Source organism: Drosophila sulfurigaster, chromosome X (assembly GCF_023558435.1).
Source record: "Drosophila sulfurigaster albostrigata strain 15112-1811.04 chromosome X, ASM2355843v2, whole genome shotgun sequence".
NCBI classification, from domain to species: Eukaryota; Metazoa; Arthropoda; class Insecta; order Diptera; family Drosophilidae; genus Drosophila; species Drosophila sulfurigaster.
Window position 1 is genome coordinate 903,329 of NC_084885.1, and position 25,354 is coordinate 928,682.

The window sequence follows — 25,354 nt, forward strand, 5'->3', positions numbered from 1 at the left end:
GCCAGGAGGCACCTATTTTCCTGCCAAAGGCGCATCCTTCTTGGATTCCTGCCGGTGTGCCGTACAGTGTCCACTGTGGCACTGCAAGTTCTTGCTGGCGTTCCCCCGTTTGATCTGGCTGCCAAGAAATTGGCAATTAGTTTCAAACTCAACGCTGATGGAGCAGCCGCCAACGAAGTCGCCACTGGAGCCGCCGCTGGAGACGCCGTTAGAGTCGCCGATGGAGTCGCTGAAGTTGCTGCTGATACTGCCGCCCCTGCATCCGCTACGGTGGCCGCTGTCGCCCGACTGAGTGCGCCTGCCCGTCCAGCTCCTGCTGGTAGCTTTGTGGCTGCCAGTGTGGTGAAGGAAGTTACTGATGCCGTATTGGCTCAGCTTGCGGGTGCGGACCTGACGGTGAGGCCCGCTGTGCTGCGCACTGGACTGGCGCCGGAAGCGGCCATCGCCGTCCTGGAGGCAACTGCCCGGCATAGCGAGCTGGTGACCGCGCTAGTTGTGCGAAACGCCGTCTTGGAGTCGAAAGTTGCGTTGTGCCAACCAGCTGCTGCGCCCTTTACGGCCCCATGTGCGGGTGGTGCCGCCACCAGAGCTGTTTCCGGCATTGGCCCGATGGCCGCAACTAGAAGTGTTCCTGCAGCCAAGAAGCCCGTTGAAACGTGGTCGGCTGTGGTGACGAGCAAGGACCCGACAGTGTCGGGCAAGGAGATTGCCGATAAGGTAATGAGCCAAGTTGCTCCAGCTCTGGGCGTTAGGGTTCACGAAGTCCGTGAACTGAAGCGCGGTGGCGCCGTTATCCGTACGCCGTCAAGGAACGAAATCAATAAAGTGGTGGCCAACGCGAAGTTCAATGAGGTCGGCCTGGAGGTTGAGCTCTATGAAAACCACTTCAAGGAGGAGTTCTCGCCGTCGGCCTTCAAGAAGATGGTGCATATGGCGTCGAAGCCGTGGTCGGTAAAATTTTGAACTTCATCCAAGCTAATTGTGATCGGGGTCGAGCCGCTACCATCGAGTTTGCAACTCGGGTGCGAGACTCCCGCCACATGTTCGCTTTGGTGCAGGCACCGTTCGTCGACAGATCTCACGGCATTACGGGCATTCCGTCCGGAATGCGTGTGTTTGCTGATCGGCGTTCGAAGGCTGCCATCTTCTTGGACGACCCGGATGCCATCTGTATGCCGATTGAGTCGCTCATCACGGACTTTGGCGTATGCGTGAGTGTCACTGGAAGATTTGACTCAATCCTCCTGAGCTCCGTGTATTGCCAATACAACACTGCGTTGGAGCCGTACATTGCGTATTTAAATTCCATACTCGTACTACTACTTGCTGGTAGCAATCCGGTTATCTGTGGCTTAGATGCGAATGCAGTGTCCCCCATGTGGTTCAGCAAATCGCTCGAGCGTGCTCGTGGCGACTTGAACCTGCAACGGGGACCCCGTCAAGACAATCAGGTTATGTCTGTGTGTCCGTATGAAACACTGGATCTTAGGGACTATAAGAGATAGAGCTATAGCAAGCGTAATATTAAAGCTAGAATCGCGAATTTTATATACAATAGACAATTTGTACGAGTATATACAGAATTAACTATAGTATTTGTGATTTCTGAAAAATTTGGAAATTTGGATTTCATTTCATGTCATTAGAAGCTGTAATCAAAAAGCCCAACTATGAGTGACACGGAAGATGATGTTATGGAAGTAATTAAGGACTCACCATATCGGGCAAAGGTGCAGCAGCTACGTGCTTGGGCTCCCTTTGTCGGGACATTGATGACGATCTTCAGGCATAAGATGACCGAAGATAAGTGGATAAAACTGAAAAACCTGGAGAGTGAGTACTACTACACTATGCAAATGATCATAATTACAATGCTAGTCAAATCTCTTTTATATATAGCATGTCGTCGGCGATGTTTGCGTGCTATACCGAGTCGAGGCTGACAAGATTGGAGACTATGCTTAACGAAGCCAAGATCAAATATGACAGTGTAAGTTGATAGTATACAGTCAAGATATATCGATCTCATCAGACTTGCTAAATTCATTATTTCATATCAATTACAGTTATATCATCACACGGAGTTGATCGTGATTGATGAAGATGCTAATCTTTCACAACAGGCTTTGCGTTGCCAGCCAACCAAAAAACAGAGTGCGTGTTGCACGTTGTGCGCAGTTAGAGGAAATGCTCAAGGAGTCTGAACAAGCCAACAGCCAGCCAGTGGCTGAACTGCAAGAAGAGTCGGTGTGCAGTGTTAGCAACACCCTAGGCATGCCACTCACTCGACCGGACGAGGATCAGCTGCTTGTGATCAACGAGTGCAAGCTGGAACAGAGCGAATATATGCTAAGCTCTTCACAGGAACGCGCTACGATTCCGTCTGCAGAGGCAGAGCCAATAAATTCAATTGAAACATCTCTAAAATTTAAGTAAAAGTAATATAAAACAAGTAAGAAAGTTACAGTCGAGTGTGCTCGACTGTGAGATACCCGCTACCCATTTTTAATAAAGGCAAAAAATTGCGGTATCATTTTCAAAATATACCGAAAATACTAAAAAAAAATACTAAAAATATACCAAATGGTATGTTTGGTATATCGATATAGTACCCCATTCAATATATACCATAGACGGCACAATGTGCCAGATTGTCGGCCAAAGCAACTCAGACCCCTAGTAAGTAGGCGTTTCTGCCCATACAAAAGTATTTCTTTAATAACTTCCACAATTTTTATCTGATCGCAACCAAATTTTCAGGAATCATAACTACTACAGCAATTATAGTATATACCACAATTCGTAGCTCTAGCTTTAAAATTACACTTGTTATTCGATTTTTTTGATTTGCGGGGGCGGAAGTGGGCGTGGCAAAAATTTGAAACAAACTTGATCTGCGTGCAAACATAACAAATGCTGTCGAAAAAAATTATTGCTCTATCTCTTATAGTCTCTGAGATCTAGGTGTTCATACGGACAGACGGACAGACGGACAGACGGACATGGCTATATCGTCTCGGCTGTTGACGCTGATAAAGAATATATATACTTTATAGGGTCGGAGATGCCTCCTTCTACCTGTTACATACATTTCCTGCCGGCACAAAGTTATAATACCCTTCTACCCTATGGGTAGCGGGTATAAAAAAAAGAATTCCCGCTGCCGGCTGTTTTCATATTTTTCCCGCAATCACACTTCAAGAAAATCCAAATCGAATGGAATTATGGCCGGGGTATATAACTTCAATTCGTCAACATGAATCTGATTTACTCTTATGCGCTGAAATCTCTCACAAAGTGATGAGAACGGATACTTTGTATCACATTTTGTCGAAAAACATTCGAGAACATGATAATTATCAGGGCGTCTTTAAGCGTGAAGTGATAGGCATGATTGTTTTAACAGACTACAATAATAAAACATATCGAGTAGATGATGTCGCTTTTGAATCATCCCCGATGTCTAAATTCAGTAACGAAGATGGAGAAATATCTTATGTGGAATATTATAAGAAACGCTATTTCAGCTGTTAAATTCAATTTAAAAGTAAACTAAAAAAAAGATGCTTAAATTTGGTCAAAAAGCCAGATTTCCCGCTGCCCGCTGTTTTCTTATTTTTCTCGCAATCACACTTCAAAAAAATCCAAATCTGACGGGAAAATGACACCGCTGCGGACAAGCGATTGCGGCGCCATCCCGCATTGAGAGTGATAATGTCCAGCTCCCATCCAGAACCACTTGAGAATTGCAACAGGCGAAAAAATAAGATTTACTGTTTACGTTTTTAATTTATGTAAATAAACCTGCAATTATGCCATACAAATTTGTGATTGGAGAACGAAATATTGCATACTTTTAAGCTTTTTTTTAAGAACATTGTCGGGAGCAGCAGACAGCGCATGTTAATGCAATGCTGTGACAGCGTCTGCCAGCAGCGCTGCATCTGCTGCATGGTTACATATACGTACATATGTACCATCTCAATAAACAATTGAATTCGAAACTTGCGTGTTTTATTTATAAACAATAGACGTGCAAATAAAGCTACTAAAAAAGCTTAGTAGTTCAACATTTGGAGGCCCCGGCGAGATACATATTCTCGCTTAGTGTTGTGAATGCAATTGATTTGCATAAATAATTGTTGAAAATAACTAAGCATAAATAAAAATAACAATAACAATTAGTGAAACATTTAAAGTGCAAAGTGTCTTCGATAGTGCGAAGAAAAATATATATGTATATATGCATATATATTTAACAAGCGGTGCATTTCTGTTCTTGCATTCTCCGTTGTTTGCGCATGTTCGCCGCTGCTTCGTTGCTTGCACACCTTCTCCGCTCTCTGTCGCTTGTCTATGCTCCGCTACTCCGCTGTCGCAGCTGCGTGCATTGCCCTTCTTGTTGCTCTCTTATGCTCTCGGTTTGTGTGATCTAAATCAGCTAATCAACTGATTAACTTTGAACTGCTGCTGTGCGTAAGCAACTCGCGCGCGTTTGTGATCGCGAGTTTGACGCGTTTTGTCTTGCTTTGAACTGCTGCTGTGCTTAAGCAAACCGCGCGTGTTTGTAATCGCGGTTTGACGCGTTTTTCTTGCTGCGCTGCACAGTAAATTTGATATACAAAGTGAGCAATAGCCAGTTAGCACAAGTGCGGTTAACTCCTAACAATGGAAACCTCGATGAACGAGCAAGCGACTACTGTCGAAAATCGCGCGCGGTTTTTCAAACGGAAGGTTTTATCGCTCTATGATAGCCTTGTAAGACTCGATGCGTCGCTTTCTAAAGTTAAGATAGCCGCGTTTAATTCATCTGAATTAGCAGTACGGTTGGAGCTATTAGAACGTGCTCAAGCTTCATTTGACTTGGCTCAGAATGCACTAGAGGAGATCGATTATAATGAGATCGGTAGTGAAACGCGGGACAATTTCGATAAGCGTTTTCTTGAAGTGAAATCGCGTGTTCGAGCGCAATTTGACAGTCGTGAACGTCAATTGATTCGGTCGTCCACTTTGCGGCGTGATGAGACCATCGATCCTTCGGCTAATGGCCTCAGTGCCCGCGCTAAAAGACGTCGTCTACCAGAGCTCAAACTTCCCACGTTCGGTGGAGGTTATACGGAATACGCGAGTTTTTGGTCAATGTTCGAGTCTGTCATTGACAAGGACAACGACTTAGATGATGTTGAAAAGTTTCAACATCTGCTATCGTGTTTAACTGGTCCAGCGCTGGATGCAGTTCGGTCGTTGGAGATATCGAGGCCCAACTATCGTGTGGCTCTCGATATATTGGATAATCGGTTTAACAACAACCGAGTTGTGTTCCAGTCGCACATCAAGGATCTTTTGGGTACCAAGAAGGTGGAGGCAGGAGCATCCGTGGCCACTAAACTCCGTGAGTTTAGCGATAAGGTAAATGTTCACATGGGGGCATTAAAGACTCTGGGCCGTCCAGAGGATATTGCAAACAGCATTATCATTTACGTGCTGCTGCAAAAGCTGGATGTGGAAACTCAGGCGGCGTGGGAGGATAGCAGGGCATTGGACAATCCTGCCGCCGATAAAGTGCCGACTGCTACTGAGTTCTTCACGTTTCTGGACGAAAGATGTCGGAAGCTCGAGACTCTGCAATACGCTATGGGTAGTCACACAGCAGGCCACAGTTGGGAAGAAACTTTAGCCATAACGGCAGCAGGAAGGCGTTTGTGGCCCAACCTAGCCCCAGCAGGGCAAATGGTTGTCTGTTTTGTGACGCGCCTGGTCACGGCATATATTCCTGCCCCATCTTTGCAAATTTGTCTCCCTTCTTGAGGCAGAAAGAAGTGAAGAAGCTCGCTCTCTGCTTTAACTGTCTAAAGAAAGGACACCAAACTCGATCCTGCACATCTGGCGCTTGCCGTAACTGTGGTGGACGGCATCATTCGTTGTTGCATTTCGAGACGTCGCAACGATCCTCGTCAGCTGATTCGTCTGCCTCTCTGCAGCCTCAAGCTTCTACGTCTCTTGCTGCCTAATCTCGTTGTTCTGATGCTGCACTCTTGGGTACTGTTGTTGTTCGGCTTAGGAGTCGTGCTGGGTCGTTCGTTCCTTGTCGTGCTCTGCTGGATTCCGGTTCGCAAATCCACATGATGACGTCCCATTTAGCCCAACAGTTACAATTAAAACGGACGCGATCAGATGCTATGGTTTCTGGCCTCGGGGACACAGGCGTTTCTATTGAAGGATGCACAGTCAATGTTTGTATGCGTTCTTGCATCTCCGACTATTCTGTCAGTCTTCAAGCTGTTGTGACGTCAACAATCACTAACAGCCATCCGAACTTTCCCATTGACATCGACGGTTGGGCGATTCCATCTAACATTCAGTTAGCTGATCCAGCCTTCAATCGTCCGCAGCGCGTGGACCTGCTGATTGGTGCAAGCCTATTCTACGGCTTGTTATGTGACGGACAGATTGACCTTGGAGATGGATTGCCTATCCTTCAGAAGACCCGCCTTGGTTGGATCGTTGCTGGTGGTGGAGACGGTACAATGCAGACAGCGGAAAATGTTTCTGATGATAATAACGAACAGCAGCAATGCCAACGGATGGGACTCGCCAGTGTTGTGCAGTGCATGTCCAAGCAGATGGACAAATTGAGCTGTCAGGAGAAGTCACAGACAACGCTTGCCGAGACAAATGCCGGGCTGCAGCAGACGCAGCGCAATTGCGAAGAGCTGCAACAGCAGTTGCACGACAGGGATGTGGAATGGACGCAGCGTCAGCAGGAGTTGGAGCATCTGCAACGCAGCAAGCTGGAAGAAGCATACGACAAAATGCAGGAAGTGCAGCTGCTGGCCAAGGAGCGTTTCCTTGAGCTCGAATCCCAGCTGCAGGCTAAATATGATGAGAAGAGGCAGGCGCTGCAAGCGTATCACTACGAAATGGCCCATCATCTGCAGCTGCAGACACGCATTCGCGATCAGGAAGCGCTGGAGCAGGTAAAGGAGCTAGGCAAGGAGCTGCAATCGCTGCGCACCAGCACCGAGATGAAAGAGCGTGATCTGCGCGATTGTCTGGCGTTGTTCCATTAGGTCCGCGCGATGCGCACTTCGTCGCAGCGTCGCAGTCCCAGCAACCACGGCAATAGCAATGGCAACCACAGCAACAGTGTCAACGATAGCAGCGTTTCAGAGAATCCTGACGATTTGGATGCGCTGGCTCCCGCTCATCTACTGTTTGGTGGTTCTCCAACCGCGATTCTTGAGATTCCTAACTACGTTGGACTACATTCGGCTGGATGGTTGGCAGCGTGTCACTCAACTGCAGCAGGTCTTCTGGAATAGATGGCGGGAGGAGTATCTGACTCTTCTCCAGCAAAGATCCAAGTGGCGCACTCCTGATCGTCGTCTCCAAGTCAACGATTTGTTCTTGATGAATTACGAAAATTTGCCTCCTCTTCGGTGGCCGCTAGCCCGTGTCATGGCGCTCATCCCTGGCAAGGACGGCGAGTGTCGAGTTGCCGAGTTAAAGACGACGTGTGGCAGCACCCGGAGAGCCATAAACAAACTCTGTGTACTGTCCCTGAAGGATGATGTTGAAAGATAGGCTTTCAACGGTGGGAGTATGTCGGGAGCAGCAGACAGCGCATGTTAATGCAATGCTGTGACATCGTCTGCCAGCAGCGCAGCATCTGCCGGCAGCGCTGTATGCTCTCTGTTAGCGATCGCTTGCAGCTCGATCGGCTAATTGTTTGTCTCTCTTGTTTTTATTCTTGAATTGTAAAAACGCTTGTAATCGTGTCGGTGGCGAAGCTTAGTACAACGCAAGTCACAGCCAACCATTTTAAGGTGGTTACATATACGTACATATGTACCATCTCAATAAACAATTGAATTCGAAACTTGCGTGTTTTATTTATAAACAATAGACGTGCAAATAAAGCTACTAAAAAAGCTTAGTAGTTCAACAAACATAAAAAATACAGTCAAGTGTGCTCAACTCTGAGACCCCCCGCTACCCAACGGTATTGGGTATAAAGAGCTCTTTAGAGACTAGTCTCTAGTAAAGAGGTGTGAGACCATGTTTTGTGAAAACATTTTTAAGGTATGCTTAATAATTATTTTATGGAATCTTGCATGTTCTTAAAACTTAAAGCCACTGTACTATGGGGCATTTACTATTTTAGCTGGAATTTAGGCGTTTTTGAAAAATGTTCCAATTAGAAGAATGTTAATGTCAATGCATTAACAGAACATAAAACTGTTATGGCTCATACCAAAAACATGTATATCTACCAGCTCTTTTGAGCATAACAGCTGTAAAGTCAGCTGTTGGATCCAAAAGCACGCTGGCTAAGTTGGCATTTTTTTTTTAAGTGAACTTTGTTATTCATTTATTTATGTTGAAAGCTATTAATAAACAAGTAAGAAAGTTACAGTCGAGTGTGCTCGACTGTGAGATATATATATGAGATTTTCAAAATATACAAATAATACAAATATACTAAAATTATACCAAATGGTATATAGTACCATATCGTTATAGTACCATATTCAAAATATACCATAGACGGCACAATATATCAGATTGTCGGCCAAAGCACCTAAGACCCCTAGTAAGAAGGCGTTTTTGCATATACAAAAGTATTTCTTTAATAACTTCCACAATTTGATCGCAATCAAATTTTCAGAAATCATAAATACTATAGTTTATATTGTATACACCGAAATTTGCAGTTGTAGCTTGATAATTACGCTTGTTATTCGAATTTATTGATTTGCGGGTGTGGACCAGACAGTGAGGTCCGCTGTGCTGCGCGCTGGACTGGTGCCGGAAGCGGCCATCACCGTCTTGGAGGCAACTGCCCGGCTTAGCGAGCTGATGACCGCGCCAGTTGTGCGAAACGCCGTCTTGGAGACGAAAGTTGCGTTGTGCCAACCAGCTGCTGCGCCCTTTACGGCCCCAAGTGCGGGTGGTGCCGCCACCAGAGCTGTCTCCGGCGTCGCCCCGATGGCCGCACCTAGAAATGCTCCTGCAGCCAAGAAGCCCGTGGAAACGTGGTCGGCTGTGGTGACGAGCAGGGACCCGACAGTGTCGGGCAAGGAGATTGCCTCCAGCTCTGGGCGTTAGAGTCGCGCCGTTATTCGTACGCCGTCAAGGAATGAGATTAATAAAGTGGTGGCCAACGCAAAATTTAACGAGGATTACTGTGTTCGACGTGGACACAGCGATCATCCCGGAGGTTTTCATGGAAGAACTCTATGAAAACCATTTCAAGGAGGAGTTCTCGCCGGCGGCCTTCGGAAAGATGGTGCATATGGAATCGAAACCGTGGTCGGTCACTGATGGTGCCAGAATCAATCTGACACTTGAATGTGATGAAAAGGCGCAAGCGGTGCTTGATAAGACCGGGAGGGTCTATATCAAGTGGTTTTCGTTCCGCTGTAGGTCGCTCGTCCGTACTTACGCGTGTCATCGCTGTATGGGATTCGACCACAAGGTTGCGCAATGCCGATTGAAAAACGAAGTATGCCGCCAATGCGGGCAGACCGGCCATGTAGCGTCGAAATGTGCTAGCCCGGTGGACTGCCGAAACTGCCGTTTCAAGGGGCTTCCCTCCGGGCATTACATGCTGTCGGAGACGTGCCCAATATATGGTGCGGTGTTAGCGAGGGTGCAAGCTAGACATTAAAATATTTAGCTTCATGCAAGCTAATTGTGGTCGAGGTCGAGGCGCTACCATCGTGTTTGCAACTCGGGTGCGAGACTCCCGCCACATGTTCGCTTTGGTGCAGGAACCGTTCGTCGACAGAACTCACGGCATCACGGGCATTCTGTCCGGGATGCGTGTGTTTGCTAATCGAAGTTCGAAGGCTGCCATCTTTTTGGACGACCCGGATGCCATCTGTATGCCGATTGAGTCGCTCATCACGGACTTTGGCATATGCGTGAGTGTCACTGGAAGATTTGGCTCAATCTTCCTGAGCTCCGTATATTGCCAATACAACACTGCGTTGGAAGCGTATATTGCGTATCTAGATTCCGTGCTACTGCTGGCTGGTAGCAATCCATCCAGAACCACTTGAGAATTGCAACAGGCGAAAGTATAAAATTTACTGTCAAATTTGTGATTGGAGAACGAAATATTGCATACTTTTAAGCTTTTTTTTAAGAACATTGTCGGGAGCAGCAGACAGCGCATGTTAATGCAATGCTGTGACAGCGCACTATAGGAAATTTGACCACTTTCTCTGGCCAAAAGTAATTTTTTGAAAGTTGGCAGATTGAACTAATTTTAGGTGCAATGTGTTCACAATAGATCATTCATCAATGTTGCATACCAGAATTTTCGATAGATTGCGCCACTCAAGAAATATCAGCTGTGTGAATGGCAGTTCACGTGTTTTTGCATATTGCATTTTTCTTGCAATTTTCCAATTGTTAATAGCGAAAAATTAAAGCACATTGCTAAAATTTTTGAAATGAGTTCTATCCACAGTGGTTTGTATTATGTGTTTGTCCTTGTCAAATGTGTAAAAAATTCGTGTTGTCCCCTGAATAGATTAAAATTGTTAGTAACCTAAAAAATGGATATTTTTGATGGAGTCTCATTTTTCGAAAGCTGTGTAAAGTGAGGGCACCAGAGGGACTTGATGAAATGTTTTCTATGTTGTAGAGTATTTCATTCTTGTTCAAATGAGAGTAATTAAAAAGATCACAAATAACCACAAACCCCTTAAATTTTAATTTTTAGAAGGTAATCTAACTGCAAAAATTTAGAGTTTTAGGTTAAATGAAAATTAATGTCGAGAAAGAAAACACAAAATTGATTTTTTTGTTAACTCTTATATGTAGTATGTGATGTAAGTAGGAAAAAGCAATTTTACCACAAAAAACAATGAAAAATATCAATCAACAAATTGAATGAAATTTTTTTTTTTTGTAATTTTTTATTAAATTACGGCGTGCCACGCCCACTAATGTTACAAAATATATAAAATAATTATTATAGAAACATTTCTTGTATATTAAAATAGTATTTTAAACATTTTCGCAAAATTGCTTAAATTAAAAAAAGGGGGCGGTGCCACACCCATTTTTTTTTTATTTCAATAGATAATGGTTGTCTTAACCTAATGCAAAAACCGATTTGAATTATCTTGCTCCGTTCTTGAGATATTAATTTTGGCCAGAGAAAGTGGTCAAATTTTCATATAGTGCAGCGTCTGCCAGCAGCGCTGCATCTGCCGGCAGCGCTGTATGCTCTCTGTTAGCGATCGCTTGCAGTTCGATCGGCTAATTGTTTGTCTCTCTTGTTTTCATTCTTGAATTGTAAAAACGCTTGTAATCGTGTCGGTGGCGAAGCTTAGTACTACACAAGTCTCAGACAAACATTCTAAGGTGGTTACATATACGTACCATCTCAATAAACAATTGAATTCGAAACTTGCGTGTTTTATTTATAAACAATAGACGTGCAAATAAAGCTACTAAAAAAGCTTAGTAGTTCAACATTTGGAGGCCCCGGCGAGATACATATTCTCGCTTAGTGTTGTGAATGCAATTGATTTGCATAAATAATTGTTGAAAATAACTAAGCATAAATAAAAATAACAATAACAATTAGTGAAACATTTAAAGTGCAAAGTGTCTTCGATAGTGCGAAGAAAAATATATATGTATATATGCATATATATTTAACAAGCGGTGCATTTCTGTTCTTGCATTCTCCGTTGTTTGCGCATGTTCGCCGCTGCTTCGTTGCTTGCACACCTTCTCCGCTCTCTGTCGCTTGTCTATGCTCCGCTACTCCGCTGTCGCAGCTGCGTGCATTGCCCTTCTTGTTGCTCTCTCTTATGCTCTCGGTTTGTGTGATCTAAATCAGCTAATCAACTGATTAACTTTGAACTGCTGCTGTGCGTAAGCAACTCGCGCGCGTTTGTGATCGCGAGTTTGACGCGTTTTGTCTTGCTTTGAACTGCTGCTGTGCTTAAGCAAACCGCGCGTGTTTGTAATCGCGGTTTGACGCGTTTTTCTTGCTGCGCTGCACAGTAAATTTGATATACAAAGTGAGCAATAGCCAGTTAGCACAAGTGCGGTTAACTCCTAACAATGGAAACCTCGATGAACGAGCAAGCGACTACTGTCGAAAATCGCGCGCGGTTTTTCAAACGGAAGGTTTTATCGCTCTATGATAGCCTTGTAAGACTCGATGCGTCGCTTTCTAAAGTTAAGATAGCCGCGTTTAATTCATCTGAATTAGCAGTACGGTTGGAGCTATTAGAACGTGCTCAAGCTTCATTTGACTTGGCTCAGAATGCACTAGAGGAGATCGATTATAATGAGATCGGTAGTGAAACGCGGGACAATTTCGATAAGCGTTTTCTTGAAGTGAAATCGCGTGTTCGAGCGCAATTTGACAGTCGTGAACGTCAATTGATTCGGTCGTCCACTTTGCGGCGTGATGAGACCATCGATCCTTCGGCTAATGGCCTCAGTGCCCGCGCTAAAAGACGTCGTCTACCAGAGCTCAAACTTCCCACGTTCGGTGGAGGTTATACGGAATACGCGAGTTTTTGGTCAATGTTCGAGTCTGTCATTGACAAGGACAACGACTTAGATGATGTTGAAAAGTTTCAACATCTGCTATCGTGTTTAACTGGTCCAGCGCTGGATGCAGTTCGGTCGTTGGAGATATCGAGGCCCAACTATCGTGTGGCTCTCGATATATTGGATAATCGGTTTAACAACAACCGAGTTGTGTTCCAGTCGCACATCAAGGATCTTTTGGGTACCAAGAAGGTGGAGGCAGGAGCATCCGTGGCCACTAAACTCCGTGAGTTTAGCGATAAGGTAAATGTTCACATGGGGGCATTAAAGACTCTGGGCCGTCCAGAGGATATTGCAAACAGCATTATCATTTACGTGCTGCTGCAAAAGCTGGATGTGGAAACTCAGGCGGCGTGGGAGGATAGCAGGGCATTGGACAATCCTGCCGCCGATAAAGTGCCGACTGCTACTGAGTTCTTCACGTTTCTGGACGAAAGATGTCGGAAGCTCGAGACTCTGCAATACGCTATGGGTAGTCACACAGCAGGCCACAGTTGGGAAGAAACTTTAGCCATAACGGCAGCAGGAAGGCGTTTGTGGCCCAACCTAGCCCAGCAGGGCAAATGGTTGTCTGTTTTGTGACGCGCCTGGTCACGGCATATATTCCTGCCCCATCTTTGCAAATTTGTCTCCCTTCTTGAGGCAGAAAGAAGTGAAGAAGCTCGCTCTCTGCTTTAACTGTCTAAAGAAAGGACACCAAACTCGATCCTGCACATCTGGCGCTTGCCGTAACTGTGGTGGACGGCATCATTCGTTGTTGCATTTCGAGACGTCGCAACGAGCCTCGTCAGCTGATTCGTCTGCCTCTCTGCAGCCTCAAGCTTCTACGTCTCTTGCTGCCCAATCTCGTTGTTCTGATGCTGCACTCTTGGGTACTGTTGTTGTTCGGCTTAGGAGTCGTGCTGGGTCGTTCGTTCCTTGTCGTGCTCTGCTGGATTCCGGTTCGCAAATCCACATGATGACGTCCCATTTAGCCCAACAGTTACAATTAAAACGGACGCGATCAGATGCTATGGTTTCTGGCCTCGGGGACACAGGCGTTTCTATTGAAGGATGCACAGTCAATGTTTGTATGCGTTCTTGCATCTCCGACTATTCTGTCAGTCTTCAAGCTGTTGTGACGTCAACAATCACTAACAGCCATCCGAACTTTCCCATTGACATCGACGGTTGGGCGATTCCATCTAACATTCAGTTAGCTGATCCAGCCTTCAATCGTCCGCAGCGCGTGGACCTGCTGATTGGTGCAAGCCTATTCTACGGCTTGTTATGTGACGGACAGATTGACCTTGGAGATGGATTGCCTATCCTTCAGAAGACCCGCCTTGGTTGGATCGTTGCTGGTGGTGGAGACGGTACAATGCAGACAGCGGAAAATGTTTCTGATGATAATAACGAACAGCAGCAATGCCAACGGATGGGACTCGCCAGTGTTGTGCAGTGCATGTCCAAGCAGATGGACAAATTGAGCTGTCAGGAGAAGTCACAGACAACGCTTGCCGAGACAAATGCCGGGCTGCAGCAGACGCAGCGCAATTGCGAAGAGCTGCAACAGCAGTTGCACGACAGGGATGTGGAATGGACGCAGCGTCAGCAGGAGTTGGAGCATCTGCAACGCAGCAAGCTGGAAGAAGCATACGACAAAATGCAGGAAGTGCAGCTGCTGGCCAAGGAGCGTTTCCTTGAGCTCGAATCCCAGCTGCAGGCTAAATATGATGAGAAGAGGCAGGCGCTGCAAGCGTATCACTACGAAATGGCCCATCATCTGCGTCACAAGCAGGATCAGCTGAATGCCGCCGAGCAGCAAGTGCTGCAGCTGCAGACACGCATTCGCGATCAGGAAGCGCTGGAGCAGGTAAAGGAGCTAGGCAAGGAGCTGCAATCGCTGCGCACCAGCACCGAGATGAAAGAGCGTGATGGCGGGAGGAGTATCTGACTCTTCTCCAGCAAAGATCCAAGTGGCGCACTCCTGATCGTCGTCTCCAAGTCAACGACTTGTTTTTGATGAATTACGAAAATTTGCCTCCTCTTCGGTGGCCGCTAGCCCGTGTCATGGCGCTCATCCCTGGCAAGGACGGCGAGTGTCGAGTTGCCGAGTTAAAGACGACGTGTGGCAGCACCCGGAGAGCCATAAACAAACTCTGTCTACTGTCCCTGAAGGATGATGTTGAAAGATAGGCTTTCAACGGCGGGAGTATGTCGGGAGCAGCAGACAGCGCATGTTAATGCAATGCTGTGACATCGTCTGCCAGCAGCGCTGCATCTGCCGGCAGCGCTGTATGCTCTCTGTTAGCGATCGCTTGCAGCTCGATCGGCTAATTGCCTCTTACTCTTGTTTTGACTCTTGATCTGTAATCTGTTGTTATCGTGTCGGGGGCGAAGCTTGGTACTACGCAAGTCACAGCCAAATAGTCCAAAGTGGTGGTTACATATACGTACATATGTGCCATTTAATAAACAATTGAATTTGAAATTAGCGTGTTTTATTTATAGACAATAGACGTGCAAATAAAGCTACTAAAAAAAGCTTCGTGGCTCAACACCTATCACTTCACGCTTAAAGGCACCCTGATAATCATGTGCTCGAATGTTTTTCGACAAAATGTGATACAAAGTATCCGTTCTCATCACTTTTTTGAGCGATTTCAGCGCATAAGAGTAAATCAGATTCATGTTGACGAATTGAAGTTATATACCCCGGCCATAATTCCATTCGATGCTTACTATCCACAGCAGTATTATTTTCCAAAGATGGAGAAATATCTTATGTGGAATATTATAAGAGGAGGTGCTGTTCAATTGATAATGTTAATTCCTGAATTGGCTCGAGCTACTGGTTTAACTGACGATATGTGATCTAACTTCTAATTAATGAAGGCAATGGGCTAGCATACTATAATTGATCCCGATCGACGAATTGATAGGTTGCGTGCATTTAATCAGCGCCTGCAGAAATCGGAAAGTAGTGTTAATATGTTGAAATCGTGGAATGTTGAATTGGATTCTGCATTTGTTGAGATACGTGCTCGATTTCTGCCGCCACAGAAGATTGTATTTGGATATCAAAGGCGCTATTTATGCGATGCCCGCGCTGATTGGACATAGAAATGTCGTAAAGACGCTATGTTTACAAACGTAGACATACATAAAACGTTGGTATGTCATAACACCAAGTCGGTCAAAGCAGTACAGCAGTTTGTGAAACTGCGTATGCAGGCATCTGGAGACATGAGACTTCATATGAGCGAACCCAGATATGAAGAAATTTCGGATGATCGCAATGGGACTTATTTGCAAGCGATCGATAATGCTGCCGCTAAAAATCCACGAATTGTAATGATTGTTATAAAGTCTCCTAACGAAGAGAAATATAGTTGCATTAAGAAACAAACGTGTGTTGATCGTCCAGTACCCGCCCGGATAGATCAAACGGTCTTATGTCGATTGCAACCAAAGATGTAATACAAATGAATTCCAAACTAATGGGTGCTCCATGGATGATAAAACTTCCTATAAATGAATTGATGACCGTTGGATTTGATGTATGCCACTCGTCTAAGAACAAAAACAAGTCATATGGCGCTTTTGTAGCTACTATGGATATGAAGTCCTCCACACGTTATTTCTCTTCAGTTACTGAGCATATGAAGGGTCAGGAAGTGTCTAATCAAATATTAATGAATATGACATGTGCACTAAAGGCATATCGTGAGCATCATGGGAATTTGTCCAATCGCATTCTCTTTTTCGGCGACGGTGTAGGTGATAGTCAGCTAAATCAAGTATTCAATATTGAGGAGAAATTCCTCAAAACTTTGTTAATAAAAAAAAAATCCTGAACCTGGAACCGTCGTCGACGATGGAGTCACTTTGCCCGAGCGTTATGATTTCTATTTGGTTTCACAGGCCATAAAACAAGGTACTGTTTCTCCAACAAACTACAATGTTTTGCATGACAGCATGGGTATGAATGCTGATAAGATACAAATACTAACGTACAAAATGTACTATAATTGGTCTGGAACTTACCGAGTCCCTGCAGTTTGTCAATATGCTAGCTATACAAGTACGTTCAACGCTAGAACCACTTGTGAATTGCAACAGGCAAAGAAGTAAAATGTACTGTTTATGTTTACAATTTATGTAAACAAACTTGCAAGTATGCAATACAAATTTAAATTCAGTACCAAAGATGGAGAAATAGCTTATGTGGAATATTATAAGAAACGCTATTTCAGCTGTTAAATTCAATTTAAAAGTAAACTAAAAAAAAAGATGCTTAAATTTGGTCAAAAAGCCAGATTTCCCGCTGCCCGCTGTTTTCTTATTTTTCTCGCAATCACACTTCAAAACAAGTAAGAAAGCTACAGTCGAGTATGCTCGACTGTGAGATACCCGCTACCCATTTTGAATAAAAGCAATATATTTTGCGGTATTATTCTCAAAACATACCAATTATACTACAAAAATACTAAAAATATATTTTGGGATATTATTATTAAAATATACCAAATATTCTAAAAACACTAAAAATACCAAATGGTATATAAGACCCCCTAGTAAGTAGGCGTGTTTGCCCATACAAAAGTATTTCTTTAATAACTTCGACAATTTTTATCTGATCGCAACCAAATTTTCATGAATCATAAATACTATACTTATTATTGTATATACCAAAATTCGCAATTCTAGTTTTATAATTACGCTTGTTATTCGATTTTTTTGATTTACGGGGGCGGAAGTGGGCGTGGCAAAAATTTGAAACAAACTTGATCTGCGTGCAAACATAACAAATGCTGTCGAAAAAAATTATAGCTCTATCTCTTATAGTCTCTGAGATCTAGGTGTTCATACGGACGGACGGACAGACGGACAGACACACAGACACACAGACACACAGACACACAGACGGACAGACGGACATGGCCAGATCGTCTCGGCTGTTGACGCTGATCAAGAATATATATACTTTATAGGGTCGGAGATGCCTCCTTCTACCTGTTACATACATTTCCTACCGGCACAAAGTTATAATACCCTTCTACCCTATGGGTAGCGGGTATAAAAATCCAAATCTGACGGGAAAATGACACCGCTGCGGACAAGCGATTGCGGCGCCATCCCGCATTGAGAGTGATAATGTCCAGCTCCCATCCAGAACCACTTGAGAATTGCAACAGGCGAAAAAATAAGATTTACTGTTTACGTTTTTAATTTATGTAAATAAACCTGCAATTATGCCATACAAATTTGTGATTAGAGAACGAAATATTGCATACTTTTAAGCTTTTTTTTTTTAAGAACATTGTCGGGAGCAGCAGATAGCGCATATAATGCAATGCTGTGACAGCGTCTGCCAGCAGCGCTGCATCTGCTGCATGGTTACATATACGTACATATGTACCATCTCAATAAACAATTGAATTCGAAACTTGCGTGTTTTATTTATAAACAATAGACGTGCAAATAAAGCTACTAAAAAAGCTTAGTAGTTCAACATTTGGAGGCCCCGGCGAGATACATATTCTCGCTTAGTGTTGTGAATGCAATTGATTTGCATAAATAATTGTTGAAAATAACTAAGCATAAATAAAAATAACAATAACAATTAGTGAAACATTTAAAGTGCAAAGTGTCTTCGATAGTGCGAAGAAAAATATATATGTATATATGCATATATATTTAACAAGCGGTGCATTTCTGTTCTTGCATTCTCCGTTGTTTGCGCATGTTCGCCGCTGCTTCGTTGCTTGCACACCTTCTCCGCTCTCTGTCGCTTGTCTATGCTCCACTACTCCGCTGTCGCAGCTGCGTGCATTGCCCTTCTTGTTGCTATCTCTTATGCTCTCGGTTTGTGTGATCTAAATCAGCTAATCAACTGATTAACTTTGAACTGCTGCTGTGCGTAAGCAACTCGCGCGCGTTTGTGATCGCGAGTTTGACGCGTTTTGTCTTGCTTTGAACTGCTGCTGTGCTTAAGCAAACCGCGCGTGTTTGTAATCGCGGTTTGACGCGTTTTTCTTGCTGCGCTGCACAGTAAATTTGATATACAAAGTGAGCAATTGCCAGTTAGCACAAGTGCGGTTAACTCCTAAGGCTGATGTCAGAGTGCGCGCGAGAAGCGAAGCGAAGCGATGCGATGCGAGAAGCGATGAGCAAAGCGAGAAGATGTCAGAGTGAGAGCTTTGCGAGAAGCGAGTTACATTGTTATTTTGTAAGGTTTGAAAATAAACGGTAATTAAATCAAAGAATGCAAGAAAACAATTGAAGCGATAAAGCAGGTTACAAACTGCTCTCTCGCTTTGCTCTCGCTTTCTCGCTTGAACTCGCAACTCGCTTCGCTCTCACTCTGACATCTTTCGAGCGATTGCATATGAAAAGGGTTGCAGTGGTTTATCGCTCGTTCTCGCCCAATATTATCGCATCGCTTCTCGCGCGCACTCTGACATCAGCCTAACAATGGAAAACTCGATGAACGAGCAAGCGACTACTGTCGAAAATCGCGCGCGGTTTTTCAAACGGAAGGTTTTATCGCTCTATGATAGCCTTGTAAGACTCGATGCGTCGCTTTCCGAAGTTAAGCTAGCCGCGTTTAATTCATCTGAATTAGCAGTACGGTTGGAGCTATTAGAACGTGCTCAAGCTTCATTTGACTTGGCTCAGAATGCGCTAGAGGAGATCGATTATAATAAGATCGGTAGTGAAACGCGGGACAATTTCGATAAGCGTTTTCTTGAAGTGAAATCGCGTGTTCGAGCGCAATTTGACAGTCGTGAACGTCAATTGATTCGGTCGTCCACTTTGCGGCGTGATGAGACCATCGATCCTTCGGCTAATGGCCTCAGTGCCCGCGCTAAAAGACGTCGTCTACCAGAGCTCAAACTTCCCACGTTCGGTGGAGGTTATACGGAATACGCGAGTTTTTGGTCAATGTTCGAGTCTGTCATTGACAAGGACAACGACTTAGATGATGTTGAAAAGTTTCATCCGTGGCCACTAAACTCCGTGAGTTTAGCGATAAGGTAAATGTTCACATGGGGGCATTAAAGACTCTGGGCCGTCCAGAGGATATTGCAAACAGCATTATCATTTACGTGCTGCTGCAAAAGCTGGATGTGGAAACTCAGGCGGCGTGGGAGGATAGCAGGGCATTGGACAATCCTGCCGCCGATAAAGTGCCGACTGCTACTGAGTTCTTCACGTTTCTGGACGAAAGATGTCGGAAGCTCGAGACTCTGCAATACGCTATGGGTAGTCACACAGCAGGCCACAGTTGGGAAGAAACTTTAGCCATAACGGCAGCAGGAAGGCGTTTGTGGCCCAACCTAGCCCCAGCAGGGCAAATGGTTGTCTGTTTTGTGACGCGCCTGGTCACGGCATATATTCCTGCCCCATCTTTGCAAATTTGTCTCCCTTCTTGAGGCAGAAAGAAATGAAGAAGCTCGCTCTCTGCTTTAACTGTCTAAAGAAAGGACACCAAACTCGATCCTGCACATCTGGCGCTTGCCGTAACTGTGGTGGACGGCATCATTCGTTGTTGCATTTCGAGACGTCGCAACGAGCCTCGTCAGCTGATTCGTCTGCCTCTCTGCAGCCTCAAGCTTCTACGTCTCTTGCTGCCCAATCTCGTTGTTCTGATGCTGCACTCTTGGGTACTGTTGTTGTTCGGCTTAGGAGTCGTGCTGGGTCGTTCGTTCCTTGTCGTGCTCTGCTGGATTCCGGTTCGCAAATCCACATGATGACGTCCCATTTAGCCCAACAGTTACAATTAAAACGGACGCGATCAGATGCTATGGTTTCTGGCCTCGGGGACACAGGCGTTTCTATTGAAGGATGCACAGTCAATGTTTGTATGCGTTCTTGCATCTCCGACTATTCTGTCAGTCTTCAAGCTGTTGTGACGTCAACAATCACTAACAGCCATCCGAACTTTCCCATTGACATCGACGGTTGGGCGATTCCATCTAACATTCAGTTAGCTGATCCAGCCTTCAATCGTCCGCAGCGCGTGGACCTGCTGATTGGTGCAAGCCTATTCTACGGCTTGTTATGTGACGGACAGATTGACCTTGGAGATGGATTGCCTATCCTTCAGAAGACCCGCCTTGGTTGGATCGTTGCTGGTGGTGGAGACGGTACAATGCAGACAGCGGAAAATGTTTCTGATGATAATAACGAACAGCAGCAATGCCAACGGATGGGACTCGCCAGTGTTGTGCAGTGCATGTCCAAGCAGATGGACAAATTGAGCTGTCAGGAGAAGTCACAGACAACGCTTGCCGAGACAAATGCCGGGCTGCAGCAGACGCAGCGCAATTGCGAAGAGCTGCAACAGCAGTTGCACGACAGGGATGTGGAATGGACGCAGCGTCAGCAGGAGTTGGAGCATCTGCAACGCAGCAAGCTGGAAGAAGCATACGACAAAATGCAGGAAGTGCAGCTGCTGGCCAAGGAGCGTTTCCTTGAGCTCGAATCCCAGCTGCAGGCTAAAGATGAAGAGAAGAGGCAGGCGCTGCAAGCGTATCACTACGAAATGGCCCATCATCTGCGTCACAAGCAGGATCAGCTGAATGCCGCCGAGCAGCAAGTGCTGCAGCTGCAGACACGCATTCGCGATCAGGAAGCGCTGGAGCAGGTAAAGGAGCTAGGCAAGGAGCTGCAATCGCTGCGCACCAGCACCGAGATGAAAGAGCGTGATCTGCGCGATTGTCTGGCGTTGTTCCATGAGGTCCGCGCGATGCGCACTTCGTCGCAGCGTCGCAGTCCCAGCAACCACGGCAATAGCAATGGCAACCACAGCATGGGTAGTCACACAGCAGGCCACAGTTGGGAAGAAACTTTAGCCATAACGGCAGCAGGAAGGCGTTTGTGGCCCAACCTAGCCCCAGCAGGGCAAATGGTTGTCTGTTTTGTGACGCGCCTGGTCACGGCATATATTCCTGCCCCATCTTTGCAAATTTGTCTCCCTTCTTGAGGCAGAAAGAAGTGAAGAAGCTCGCTCTCTGCTTTAACTGTCTAAAGAAAGGACACCAAACTCGATCCTGCACATCTGGCGCTTGCCGTAACTGTGGTGGACGGCATCATTCGTTGTTGCATTTCGAGACGTCGCAACGAGCCTCGTCAGCTGATTCGTCTGCCTCTCTGCAGCCTCAAGCTTCTACGTCTCTTGCTGCCCAATCTCGTTGTTCTGATGCTGCACTCTTGGGTACTGTTGTTGTTCGGCTTAGGAGTCGTGCTGGGTCGTTCGTTCCTTGTCGTGCTCTGCTGGATTCCGGTTCGCAAATCCACATGATGACGTCCCATTTAGCCCAACAGTTACAATTAAAACGGACGCGATCAGATGCTATGGTTTCTGGCCTCGGGGACACAGGCGTTTCTATTGAAGGATGCACAGTCAATGTTTGTATGCGTTCTTGCATCTCCGACTATTCTGTCAGTCTTCAAGCTGTTGTGACGTCAACAATCACTAACAGCCATCCGAACTTTCCCATTGACATCGACGGTTGGGCGATTCCATCTAACATTCAGTTAGCTGATCCAGCCTTCAATCGTCCGCAGCGCGTGGACCTGCTGATTGGTGCAAGCCTATTCTACGGCTTGTTATGTGACGGACAGATTGACCTTGGAGATGGATTGCCTATCCTTCAGAAGACCCGCCTTGGTTGGATCGTTGCTGGTGGTGGAGACGGTACAATGCAGACAGCGGAAAATGTTTCTGATGATAATAACGAACAGCAGCAATGCCAACGGATGGGACTCGCCAGTGTTGTGCAGTGCATGTCCAAGCAGATGGACAAATTGAGCTGTCAGGAGAAGTCACAGACAACGCTTGCCGAGACAAATGCCGGGCTGCAGCAGACGCAGCGCAATTGCGAAGAGCTGCAACAGCAGTTGCACGACAGGGATGTGGAATGGACGCAGCGTCAGCAGGAGTTGGAGCATCTGCAACGCAACAAGCTGGAAGAAGCATACGACAAAATGCAGGAAGTGCAGCTGCTGGCCAAGGAGCGTTTCCTTGAGCTCGAATCCCAGCTGCAGGCTAAAGATGAAGAGAAGAGGCAGGCGCTGCAAGCGTATCACTACGAAATGGCCCATCATCTGCGTCACAAGCAGGATCAGCTGAATGCCGCCGAGCAGCAAGTGCTGCAGCTGCAGACACGCATTCGCGATCAGGAAGCGCTGGAGCAGGTAAAGGAGCTAGGCAAGGAGCTGCAATCGCTGCGCACCAGCACCGAGATGAAAGAGCGTGATCTGCGCGATTGTCTGGCGTTGTTCCATGAGGTCCGCGCGATGCGCACTTCGTCGCAGCGTCGCAGTCCCAGCAACCACGGCAATAGCAATGGCAACCACAGCATGGGTAGTCACACAGCAGGCCACAGTTGGGAAGAAACTTTAGCCATAACGGCAGCAGGAAGGCGTTTGTGGCCCAACCTAGCCCCAGCAGGGCAAATGGTTGTCTGTTTTGTGACGCGCCTGGTCACGGCATATATTCCTGCCCCATCTTTGCAAATTTGTCTCCCTTCTTGAGGCAGAAAGAAGTGAAGAAGCTCGCTCTCTGCTTTAACTGTCTAAAGAAAGGACACCAAACTCGATCCTGCACATCTGGCGCTTGCCGTAACTGTGGTGGACGGCATCATTCGTTGTTGCATTTCGAGACGTCGCAACGAGCCTCGTCAGCTGATTCGTCTGCCTCTCTGCAGCCTCAAGCTTCTACGTCTCTTGCTGCCCAATCTCGTTGTTCTGATGCTGCACTCTTGGGTACTGTTGTTGTTCGGCTTAGGAGTCGTGCTGGGTCGTTCGTTCCTTGTCGTGCTCTGCTGGATTCCGGTTCGCAAATCCACATGATGACGTCCCATTTAGCCCAACAGTTACAATTAAAACGGACGCGATCAGATGCTATGGTTTCTGGCCTCGGGGACACAGGCGTTTCTATTGAAGGATGCACAGTCAATGTTTGTATGCGTTCTTGCATCTCCGACTATTCTGTCAGTCTTCAAGCTGTTGTGACGTCAACAATCACTAACAGCCATCCGAACTTTCCCATTGACATCGACGGTTGGGCGATTCCATCTAACATTCAGTTAGCTGATCCAGCCTTCAATCGTCCGCAGCGCGTGGACCTGCTGATTGGTGCAAGCCTATTCTACGGCTTGTTATGTGACGGACAGATTGACCTTGGAGATGGATTGCCTATCCTTCAGAAGACCCGCCTTGGTTGGATCGTTGCTGGTGGTGGAGACGGTACAATGCAGACAGCGGAAAATGTTTCTGATGATAATAACGAACAGCAGCAATGCCAACGGATGGGACTCGCCAGTGTTGTGCAGTGCATGTCCAAGCAGATGGACAAATTGAGCTGTCAGGAGAAGTCACAGACAACGCTTGCCGAGACAAATGCCGGGCTGCAGCAGACGCAGCGCAATTGCGAAGAGCTGCAACAGCAGTTGCACGACAGGGATGTGGAATGGACGCAGCGTCAGCAGGAGTTGGAGCATCTGCAACGCAACAAGCTGGAAGAAGCTTACGACAAAATGCAGGAAGTGCAGCTGCTGGCCAAGGAGCGTTTCCTTGAGCTCGAATCCCAGCTGCAGGCTAAAGATGAAGAGAAGAGGCAGGCGCTGCAAGCGTATCACTACGAAATGGCCCATCATCTGCGTCACAAGCAGGATCAGCTGAATGCCGCCGAGCAGCAAGTGCTGCAGCTGCAGACACGCATTCGCGATCAGGAAGCGCTGGAGCAGGTAAAGGAGCTAGGCAAGGAGCTGCAATCGCTGCGCACCAGCACCGAGATGAAAGAGCGTGATCTGCGCGATTGTCTGGCGTTGTTCCATGAGGTCCGCGCGATGCGCACTTCGTCGCAGCGTCGCAGTCCCAGCAACCACGGCAATAGCAATGGCAACCACAGCATGGGTAGTCACACAGCAGGCCACAGTTGGGAAGAAACTTTAGCCATAACGGCAGCAGGAAGGCGTTTGTGGCCCAACCTAGCCCCAGCAGGGCAAATGGTTGTCTGTTTTGTGACGCGCCTGGTCACGGCATATATTCCTGCCCCATCTTTGCAAATTTGTCTCCCTTCTTGAGGCAGAAAGAAGTGAAGAAGCTCGCTCTCTGCTTTAACTGTCTAAAGAAAGGACACCAAACTCGATCCTGCACATCTGGCGCTTGCCGTAACTGTGGTGGACGGCATCATTCGTTGTTGCATTTCGAGACGTCGCAACGAGCCTCGTCAGCTGATTCGTCTGCCTCTCTGCAGCCTCAAGCTTCTACGTCTCTTGCTGCCCAATCTCGTTGTTCTGATGCTGCACTCTTGGGTACTGTTGTTGTTCGGCTTAGGAGTCGCGCTGGGTCGTTCGTTCCTTGTCGTGCTCTGCTGGATTCCGGTTCGCAAATCCACATGATGACGTCCCATTTAGCCCAACAGTTACAATTAAAACGGACGCGATCAGATGCTATGGTTTCTGGCCTCGGGGACACAGGCGTTTCTATTGAAGGATGCACAGTCAATGTTTGTATGCGTTCTTGCATCTCCGCCTATTCTGTCAGTCTTCAAGCTGTTGTGACGTCAACAATCACTAACAGCCATCCGAACTTTCCCATTGACATCGACGGTTGGGCGATTCCATCTAACATTCAGTTAGCTGATCCAGCCTTCAATCGTCCGCAGCGCGTGGACCTGCTGATTGGTGCAAGCCTATTCTACGGCTTGTTATGTGACGGACAGATTGACCTTGGAGATGGATTGCCTATCCTTCAGAAGACCCGCCTT

The 25,354-nt window shown here is 46.4% G+C and overlaps 4 protein-coding genes and 1 pseudogene across 4 annotated transcripts in view; all 5 read left to right on the forward strand.

Annotated features, from left to right (window-relative positions):
- Nucleotides 1-25,354, forward strand: part of LOC133849565 (uncharacterized) — a 133,709-nt gene that overhangs the window by 17,804 nt on the left and 90,551 nt on the right. The window lies entirely within an intron of this gene.
- Nucleotides 4,002-5,932, forward strand: LOC133847527 (uncharacterized). The gene is made up of 2 exons (XM_062282641.1): nt 4,002-5,181; nt 5,326-5,932. The coding sequence occupies exons 1-2, from the start codon at nt 4,669-4,671 to the stop codon at nt 5,806-5,808; spliced, it is 996 nt and encodes a 331-aa protein (XP_062138625.1). The 5' UTR covers nt 4,002-4,668; the 3' UTR covers nt 5,809-5,932.
- LOC133847647 (uncharacterized) lies at nt 11,422-13,170 on the forward strand. Its single transcript, XM_062282819.1, has 2 exons — nt 11,422-12,603; nt 12,748-13,170. The coding sequence occupies exons 1-2, from the start codon at nt 12,091-12,093 to the stop codon at nt 13,168-13,170; spliced, it is 936 nt and encodes a 311-aa protein (XP_062138803.1). The 5' UTR covers nt 11,422-12,090.
- On the forward strand, nt 13,601-14,524 carry LOC133847648 (uncharacterized). The gene has a single exon (XM_062282821.1). The coding sequence runs from the start codon at nt 13,601-13,603 to the stop codon at nt 14,522-14,524; it is 924 nt and encodes a 307-aa protein (XP_062138805.1).
- LOC133847650 (protein aubergine-like) lies at nt 15,245-16,704 on the forward strand (annotated as a pseudogene).

What these genes read in the sequence shown, in the direction of transcription:
- LOC133847527 (XM_062282641.1), top strand. Translation starts at nt 4,669, where the DNA reads ATGGAAACCTCGATGAACGAGCAAGCGACTACTGTCGAAAATCGCGCG. An exon ending in AGGACAACGACTTAGATGAT is followed by an intron (nt 5,182 to 5,325) that starts GTTGAAAAGTTT and finishes GTTGTGTTCCAG; the next exon opens with TCGCACATCAAGGATCTTTT.
- LOC133847647 (XM_062282819.1), top strand. Translation starts at nt 12,091, where the DNA reads ATGGAAACCTCGATGAACGAGCAAGCGACTACTGTCGAAAATCGCGCG. An exon ending in AGGACAACGACTTAGATGAT is followed by an intron (nt 12,604 to 12,747) that starts GTTGAAAAGTTT and finishes GTTGTGTTCCAG; the next exon opens with TCGCACATCAAGGATCTTTT.
- LOC133847648 (XM_062282821.1), top strand. Translation starts at nt 13,601, where the DNA reads ATGGTTTCTGGCCTCGGGGACACAGGCGTTTCTATTGAAGGATGCACA.